This window comes from Strigops habroptila, chromosome 4 (assembly GCF_004027225.2).
Source record: "Strigops habroptila isolate Jane chromosome 4, bStrHab1.2.pri, whole genome shotgun sequence".
NCBI classification, from domain to species: Eukaryota; Metazoa; Chordata; class Aves; order Psittaciformes; family Psittacidae; genus Strigops; species Strigops habroptila.
Window position 1 is genome coordinate 62,991,580 of NC_046358.1, and position 9,848 is coordinate 63,001,427.

At 44.2% G+C, this 9,848-nt stretch overlaps 1 protein-coding gene across 1 annotated transcript; it reads right to left on the reverse strand.

The window, feature by feature from the left end:
• Window positions 1-2,408, reverse strand: FIBIN (fin bud initiation factor homolog). The gene has a single exon (XM_030484064.1). It carries the CDS (start codon window positions 2,212-2,214, stop codon window positions 1,249-1,251), a length of 966 nt encoding a protein of 321 aa, XP_030339924.1. The 5' UTR covers window positions 2,215-2,408; the 3' UTR covers window positions 1-1,248.
• Between the last annotated feature and the right edge of the window lie 7,440 nt (window positions 2,409-9,848).

The window sequence follows — 9,848 nt, forward strand, 5'->3', positions numbered from 1 at the left end:
CCAGTGCCATGAGGTTGCTAAGTTTCTGAAAAAGGCTAACAAACTCAAACAAATCCACCCTACACATAGCACCTTTTGTAGTACTGCTTTTAATGAAACTTGCTTACCTTTTGAGTCTATGCATTTATTTGTTCTTACTAAAAAGCAAGTTATTTCATTTGGCAGGATATACGCACTCACAATTTTTTGCTCAAAAGACATATTACAACAACATGGTTTAAATCAAGATCAACCTAAGCAGAACAATAAAAGAAAAAATGTGGCCTTTAACATGGTTTTCAAATATTTATTAAAACAACATACGATCGTTTTTTTCATCGTGATTCTGCCTGCAGTATCTGTAACCTAGTAGCCATATTACCCCAAATTGACAACTAAATAACAATGAGTCTAAAAACCCAAACAGTCCTCCCCCTCCTTCCCACTAGGCACTTTTGCTATTGTCTAGGAACACAAATAATTTTGTTAACAGCTTAGCTAGCAAAAGTACAAAGGCACCAACAAGAAATGTCACTGTGCTGGCACAGACAAAACCTTTTTGTCTGCTTTAGAAACATGCTCTAGGAAACCTGGCTCTCATATTTGGGATCTGAAACTACAATCACTGCTAGGGCTCCTTCTTCTTACTACAAAGACGTGCATCAACATTCTTGTGATCTGACATCAGCCTTTTTGGCTGGCTCTTGGGGTTGTGATAGCTTAAAGTCACAGATAAGCAAGCCTGGAAGAGTACAAATCCTGCCAGAATAGTTTCCACCTTTCAGAACACAAACGGAAATAATGACAGCTTTAAGTTATGTAAGAAAACAACGTTTAACGTGCATAGGGTACATACCATTACAACAGGTTAAGAAAGTTAATAGATAGGCAGAGGTTTCACCCCGAAGGAGAGTACAAAAGCAATTTAAGCATCTGTTACATGAGTCTGGGAGCGGCAGGAGAGCACCTTGCCTTATCCACATTTGCAGCAGGTGAGCTGCAATAGAACGAGTGATACATAAACCAACGACGGGGAATTGGAGACGAGAAAGCTCACTTTGCTTTGTAACCAAAGATGAACGACATAACAAAAGCGATTTTTTTAAATATGGGATATTAACTTAAACATACCTCTACCCTCCTGGTCTATAGAAACGCGCTATTTGTTTAGGCAGTCAAACATAATAAATAAGTTTTTTTCCGGGCGCGGCGGTGCTCCTGACAGGCAGAGCTCAGTCCGGGGGGCTGGAAGCCGGCTCGGGGTCCGTCTCAGGCGCGGAGATAGTCGTGCTTGAGGCGGCTCAGGCGTGCGCCGTGGCTGCGGACGGTGAGGGCGAGGAGGTCGTGCTTGTCCCGCAGCCCGCTGGAGATGTGTCGGGTCTCCCGGAGCAGGGCGCGGGCGTGCAGCAGCAGCCCCAGGAAGCTGTCGCCCAGGCGAGCCTCCTCCCGAGCCCCCTGCTCCTGGCCCTGACGGAACTTGCCCTCCAGCTCGCTTAGCGACCGGTCCGAGCTGGAGTAGGCGTCGCTGATCTGGGCGGACTCTCGGCGCAGGTAGGTGCTGTAGCTCTCCTCACCGTCCAGGTCGTAGGAGATGCTCTTGCCGATGCCCTCCAGCACCCGGCCCGCGTCCTCCACCTGCCGGCCCAACACCGTCAGCTCCTCCCGCAGGCTGAGCCCGCCGCCCGCCGTCGCCGTGCCGCACCGCCGCTGCTCGCTCACTCTGAACAGCAACTGGCACCGCTCGGGGTCGTCGTTTTCCTCGTAGTCCCCATCGGGGACGAAGTAGTGGTGCAGGGTCCCATTGGACATCTCGGGGTACAGCGGGCCCTCGAAGTACCCGCGGCAGAAGCTGCACAGGCACCACAGCCACAGCAGGCGCAGCGCTGCCGGCATGCTGTGGCCGGCGCCGGGCAGCCTAGGGCCGTGCCCCGCCACGCTGTCCCCAGCTGACACCCATGGGGGGGTCCACTGGCCCCGCCGCTGCCGCCGCGCGAGCACCGGGGCTCCGCGGCAGCCGAGCTGGGTCGGGTCCGAGTGGCTGGCGGGCGGGCGGGCGGCTGGCAGCTCAGAAGCCTGGCGGCGCTCTGGGGCCGGGAGCAGGCGCACCGCCTTTAAAAGCCCGGCAGAAGGCGCGGAAAGGAAGCGTCCCCAGCGCCGGGCAGGGCCGGGCCGCTCCCCTCCCCAGCCCGCCTCGGGCACCGGCTGAAGGCCCCGGTGGGCACCGCCCCCCGGCATCGCCTCCGAGGGGCTGTCCAGCGCCGGGGGCGGTGCAGGGAGACACGTACACCTTTATCGTCTTAATAAACAAAACCCCCAAACCTGGAATGGCTCAGCTTTCCTCTCTTTCCCGTTAGAGACGACTCCTGTGCTCATCACCTCAGTTTCACGGCAGCTTCTCGCAAACACGGGGGGACTCGGCAAAGCTGCAAACACGCTTAGTTCCCCCACTGATCAAAAACGTGAAAAGGAAAAAGATGCGGGTTCACAGAATCACAGAATAGTTAGGGTTGGAAAGGACCTTAAGATCATCCAGTTCCAATCCCCCTGCCATGGGCAGGGACACCTCCCACCACACCAAGTTCAAGTATAAAGTGCAATGCAGTACACCTTGATATGGAAATGAAACATAAAATCTGATCTTAAAATGTCAGATGTGATTGAGGAAAGTCCAAATACAGTTTATCCTACAGGGCTGACCATGTAAAATTTTAAGTGTTTCATGAAACATCATTCTGCATCAGTCTAGTAGCTGGATTACAGCAGGGTTGAACCTTGCATGTAGCTCATATAAATCTGTCTTTGCTATATTTTGAGTTGTTAAATCAAGGTGAGATAGCAAAAAGAAGGTCTGTAAAGTTAGCAGCTCCTTTTACATTGTCATCTTTCCTCTTTCATGTAAAATATCACCAGCAAGCAGAGATTATACCAAATCCTGCAGTCATCCAGAGTTAAAACCCCCACTGCTGTTGGCGAGGGCTTTGCGTGCACACATATTTATATTCCCTCTTTAATGTAAATATTTTAACTATCATTCTGCATGTTGTAAATAACTATAATGCTTACAGTTAGCTTTATTGGGAAACAGGCCAGACACTTCTGTTGTACCTCTGCTTTTTTCATGCTGGGCACTGCAGATAAGAGCTTTATGGGGCTTAGGGTCAAGCCCCTTAGGGGACAAGCCCCTTCCCTCATGGCATCTTCATTTTTTATAATCACAAGCCCATCCTGTCTCTGGGTGCATGCATGAAGCTGTAGAGACTAGCTTCTCAAGTGTGCTGAGCTCCACAAGCTCTTCCTCTCTTTGCTTGCAGTTCCTCTAGAGGTTCAAGTGAGGCCCCTCTCTCCACGTAACTGGCTCTGGTGACTGGCTGCTGACTCTGTTGCTGGGTGTCCCACTGCCAATGGGCAGGTTGGGAGGTTCCTGGGTGTGCAGTGATGGGCTAACTACATGGCCAGGCCCTTTAAGGTATGACACGGCAGCACTGAATACAAGCTCTCACCCTCAGTGCGGCCTTTAACACTTCACGATAAACTGTGCTATCAGCGTTCCTGAGTATTGACTTTAGAGCCTTCTGAACAGCTTTATGTAAGCACTGAAGGTCAGAAGACTAACAAACACCAAGAAACAAGAGCAAAAAATAGATCAACCAGTCAGCCAACCAACAAAAAACTAACCCAGACACAGCAAGGGTAGTAGCTGAACCCTTCACTTATTGAATCACTTTAAAGTAGTCTCCCCAGAATCAGTTAAGATCACGCATACACACACCTCAAGATGAGCAATGTTTGCCAAGTTCAGGCAACTTCTTGCGCACAGCTGAGAAGCCAGACCAGACTAGCTATCCAAACAGAAACACTCCACACATTTGGAAACATTTTAAATTTGTAATTAAGTTCAGAAAACACTCATATAAATAGGTTGGATTAGGCTAAGCTTTTGTGCTTCAGCTTTCTGTAAAAGGTTTAAAGCTTATTCAACTGAGCCTGCTTGGCATTTGTCCTCGGTTTGTGTTTGACAACAGGGGCTCTTTCAATCAGTTTTATTCCCAGGATGCTCTTGTTTCACCTAATATTTTAGTTGGTTTCTAATTCTTTGCCAGCCATGGTGCTTAATCTACAGAAGTTTCCACCCAGGCTGGCATTACTGCCAGTTGATGGTTTGGCTGATAATTGCGTTGTGGTGGACTCCACTTTTGAGGTCTCTTCATGGAAGTACTGCACTGTAAATCACTCAACTATAGCTTTGTCAGCATGGTTATGCTTCACCAGTGCCACAGTGGGTAAAAAATTCAGCCTCGGTAAATACTTTTTCTCCGTCTCTTCATACATGAAGAGACTAAGAGGTGTCTGTTGCTCCCTGCTGCAGCTGCTGGCTCCCCGCCACTGCTGTTTTTAATCCAACATGTATTATCCAAGTTTTATTTAAATTTCACATAAAAATAGTGTCTCCCTAAGTAACCCACTTGGAATGTCTGCTTCTGAAGGAAGTCTGCAATAAAGGATCTGCAGCCTTGGACAAAGCTTTGGTAAAAGCTGGAACTTACTGAAAGATGCGCAACAGCCTGATCCAAGGCAATACCTATTAATGGTTCAGGGTTACAACACAACAGATTCCTAAATTTCAACTGAAAAGCATCAAACAATGGAAAAGATGTTTGCTTACACTGACAAAAAAATACCATGCATGAGTAGCCATTATTCTTTCCAAAATCACATCTAAAAAGACAAAGTCTTAAGACTGCAGTGAGATAAGCTCACATAGATACCCCTAAACTGCCTATAAAACCATGTGCATACAAATGAAAATCAGATTTTTTTCTGAAAGACACACTGAAAGTAACAATTACCTTTATCCATCAAGATGTGGCTTCAAGGGTCAGACATTTTCATCACAGTTCATGGCAGGAGGAACACCACAGCAATGGCTGAAATAAAAATATAAATATCAGTGTCAGCCTAGAGTTCTCAAAAGTAATTTCTGGCATTATCTGGAAGGCACAGAAGGCAATAAAACTGAAGGAAGACAGAAAGGAATTTCTCAGGAATACCAGAAATGTGGGGTCGAGAGAACCAGGGAGGAGAGCAAGCTGTTTGCTCCTGAACATCACATTTTCTGCTGGGAACCCATAGGGGTATAGTTGTATGAGATCAGATATCCCAGGAGCTTTTGGGATGCATCCAAGAAATAGCCGCTCCTTGTGGCATGCTCCCATGAAGACCCTCACTGAAATCCTGCCGTTGTTGAAAGGCCCACTAGTTTCAGGATGACCGTCTTTTACCCTCTGTGCCTGCTCAAGCATATAATGAGGAAAAAGTCCTGGAAATAAAAAGAAAGCAGCGTTCTGATACTGTCATTTTACAAATACTTGGCATGATATACTGTTCTGTGATGAAGCCATTGTTTTTCCACTGAACAGCATTAGGTTTATAGTACTATAAAGAACTGCAGAATTTACTCTGTATTACCACTTCTGCGACAGCACCAAAGTCAGCCTCCAGCCCAGAAATTGCCTATAAACAGAAGGCAAATATGCAGCTCAGCACTGGATTTCAGGTGACGCTTGCTTCATCTTTCTTTCTTGGCTCATGTGTGCTTACTATTTCTGTGGCAGATCACAGTAAACTCTGCAGCCTCAGAATGTTTCAGATATATAAGGCCCTTAATTTGGAGAACAGATGGTCCTAAAGGCCCCACAGGCTTTAGGGCATAAATGTTGTTTTCTGACTACTGGCTTCTGTTTTCCTGCTGTGAACTGTTCTCTGGCTTTACATAAAGATACCTTGTTTAAACATGAGACTAACAAATACGTGTGTGTAATTTCTAATTGTAGAGTGTAGCACTAAATGCTCAAATGGCATGAAGTGAGGTGGGCATAAAATAGCCCATGACAGAATAATGCCAGGGTTTAGGTTTTTTTTTTGGTAGGAAAATTGCCATAAGAATAGGCCAGAAATTCGGCAGAATAAAGAAAGATTTGTAGAATGAAACTTTTATAACACACTTCATATTCATTAAGTATAACTTTCAAATACAACAGAACTTAGGAATGAATATGCTGAAGTATGAACTGTATTGAATGTTCCAGGACCAGCATGCTTATCTGGTTTTGCACTGAAATTTTAAATTTCTCAGAAAAGTGTGTTTAATTCAGAATTCAAACAGCTGAACAAGAGATTTCTGAAATACACATTTGTAGAGAAACCACCTTTATTGCTAGCTTAAGTTTAAGGCTGACAGAATCTGATAACTCATTTCTTCTTCACAGATTTCAGCCTGAAACCATAGCTGGTTCTGGGCGTAGAATCCTCTGAGCCCTTTAGCACTGGCCCTTCTCGGATAAGCGATATAGAAAAATGAATTAAAAACCCACGAGTAGTTTTAGGAAGTATTTGGTATGAGGCTGAATGTGAATACTACTAATAGAAAGGGTATGTCAGGCTGGTTGTCTCAGAAGAATATGCAATTAGCATTGAATCTCCTCTAACTTTAGCCAACACTAAAATGAGCTCAAAGTTGGCAGAAAAACAGAACTTTCACCACAGCCTGTCTCTGTAGTAGGTGCTGGTTTACTTTATGCAAATATAATTTGCTTTAAGCAGAAAATTGAGGATGTGCTCAGGTTATTTTTGAAAAGTGATGCATCTAGATGCTTCCTAAGAAGGGAAGAGGTTAAAGGACAGATGAAGCAGGATGAGTATTTACTGGTATTTTACTAGTGCAGTTTCTGCCTGTTGATGAAAAATCTTGAACCCCAAAAGGGATGTCACTAGTATTTCTTCAGCAAGCTTCCTGAAGTGGAAATAAGAACACTTTCTAGGTGGAAATGAAAACACTTAAGAAAGCATCATCACTGGCCAGCACATAGGGAAGTTTTCCCATTACTGTAGATGTGGTTTGTTACAGAGACAGCGGATTGTGCTGTTAAAATGTTGATTTGATTTTCAGTCCTTTCTGTGGTTTTTTTAATGCTCTATGTGAACGTGAAAAGGCCATATGTGAAAACATATACTTTGCAGATGTTACATATACATAGTTCAGTAATTAGTTGTGATAATGCATTCTCCTTGTCTGTAACCATTAGGAGTAAAATATGATTTATTTTAGGATTTAAACACAGCCCCCCCCCCCAACTTTTATTCTCTTTCCTCTGCATTCTTTCATACAAAATAGAAGCAGCTTGCAATCTTGACATGTTCTGCTCAGGCATGGTTGGAAAAGAATTTGCATAAAAGCCTTGGAAGAAATCTAAGAGAGCCTGGTGGGGAAATGCTGATGTCATTTCCAATGGGGTTAAGGCACTGATGCAGTTGCTCAGGATTTGCAGCCCTGTGATCTTATGTATTCATTTGAGACAGGGTCTTAAAAACGTTTTCTGAAAGCTGAATCTCCCCAGGCCTATTCTCTAGGTTGGTTTCCCAACAATTGAAGCAGATTTTACGCTGTAAAATTTTCAGTTTCGCCACTTTTGTAAGGGTGGCATTTTCTGATTTACACACATAATCTTACGTATTATGATCAGGGATGGATTCCTGAATAAAAGCTACATCCTGTTTTATTTTATACTGGTTAGTCATCAAATTTCCTCTTCTCACCAATGCTTTAAAATCCCTGCTCATGAATTCAGAGTGGAGCTTACCTGTTCAGGCTAAGCAACTGCACACAGTTTTATTAAACATGTCTCCACAATGGTTTAGCCTTTCTATTCTCTGCTTCAGATAAAGCTGAAGTATTTATAATAGTATCCTTTGTGCATATAAAGGTGAGGGAGAAGATGGAAAATGAAGAAAAAAAAAAAACCCAAAAAACCATCCTAGGAGTTAACTGATTTAATCTCCTCTCACTTATACCTTTCCTCATATGGCAAAAAAGGAATAAACCAAAACATGCTTCTGTAGTAAAATTCACTTGTATTCCCAGATCTGGTTTTTAGGAGTTGGAAAACGTCCTTTTCGTATCCTAACACATTCACTCAGATTTTTATTTAAGTGGTTTTAACAGTGTATTAAATTTAAAACTATGCTGACTTTGTATTTAAGCAGCAGAAGTCCAAGCATACGGTTTCAATTGAAATATACCAAAATTTCCCTGTTAAAAAAAAATCATTCCCTTTAACAAACATTCTTATAAAATTCTACTTGAAGGGGCAGGTGAAGGGGTACTATTTACCTTCAGCTCTATATTTATTTTCATGCAGTCATGATTGACTGTTCCACAGGTTTTTAATGACTCGGTGCACACAGAGCACTCATTCAGCAGTTCTAACACTGCGTTATTCTCCCATGCCTGAGGTTGGTGCAGAATATCGATTGGGAATTTATACCTCCTGCTACAATTTACGACTGTTATTCACAATGGCACGGCTTAGGAACCAGCATTTAAGATGACTGGCTTATGGCTCTGCAGGCCATAAGTGCATGGGGTGCTCTGAAGAGCTGCAGGAACACTACCTGCCTGTTTCCACATTTGCAGTCAAGAAGCAAAGACATATGATCAGCTTTAATGGAAAGAAGCTGGACTGAATGAAGTTTGCAGGCTGATTTAGACTTAGCAAATATTACAGCTCTTCCGGCTTGGTTGACTTGGATGAGAAAGCCCCAACCTTGCTGCTGGCATTCAGGGCCTCTGAACACCACGTTTGTTCTCACAAATCAGTCCATTCTGGTACATTAATCCTACTGGGTTTTATGCTCCCAGAGCCTGTGCCAGCTGATCAACCTGATTTTCCTACAGACTGTCTTCCTGGGGTGCTGGAAAGCCTGAGACAACAGCACTGCAGTGCCATGGGAGACTTGGAAGGGTTTCCTCCAGGGCTAGACAGGGGGTGCACGAGCATCAACTTGCTGAAGGATCTCAGTGCCCAAACCCACAGAAGCACAAAGAAGAGCAGCTTCCCTCTTGTAGCAGAATAAATGGTTCCATTTCACAGCAAGCAGTTTTGGAGGCATTTCGAACACTTTAATATTCAGATCCCTAAGGAGGTTCAACCAAAGCACAGCAAAGCTGTGACAACTGTTTGAAATGAAAATTAAGAGGGTATATTCAAGTCTGGAAGGTAGGGCAGAACAACTCATCCTCTGTACAAGAGTAACCCACAGGCAGAACAACTCTCTGTGGATTAAATGGCTGCAACGTGCACTGCTTGCTCAGTGCCAGCAGCCTTCAGAGCAGAGAGAGCCTGTCTACAACCGCGGGGTTGCCTCTCCATCCTCTCCCAGTCTTCTCCCAGGGAAGACCCTATGCAATTAAGTTTCCAGTGTTAAATCTGTAAGTGGCAGCAACAATGACTGAACAAGAAAGGAATAGTGGGAGTGTGTGGCCTCTTTCACCTCATTTACCAAATAGCTTAAGGCAGACACATTCAGAGGCACAAATATTGCTGTGAAACAATAAAAAAGGCAATGAATATTCCCCTTTCTGTCTCCTCTGTTGCACAGTGTGATATATTAGCAATAAACTCTGGTTAAAAGCTGGCCCCTGGCACTGTGCCACACCTTTGGTGGGAGGTGGGATTTCACCCTTGGTTTCAAACCTGCTAAATCACTGCTTATTCTGTCATCTTACAGTATATTTTGCAGGTTATGTTGCTAGAGTGGTATGGCACTGGACTTCAAAATCACTCATTTTTTATACATTTGCACATAGGATGATGGCAAGGGGTGACACATTCTGTGTTTTCTTAACCTCTTGTTACACTGGAGTCATTTGAATGCAAATTTGGTGAAGGAGTAGTTTACCACAAATGAAAATGCTTGGAATAGCAGCAAAGATTTCTTTGAGAATTGAAACCATACAGGTTCTTTCATTTTCTACTTACCTTCACACTTGCCTCCCAAAGCACCTTGCACAGAGCATGATTTTGAGGTGTACT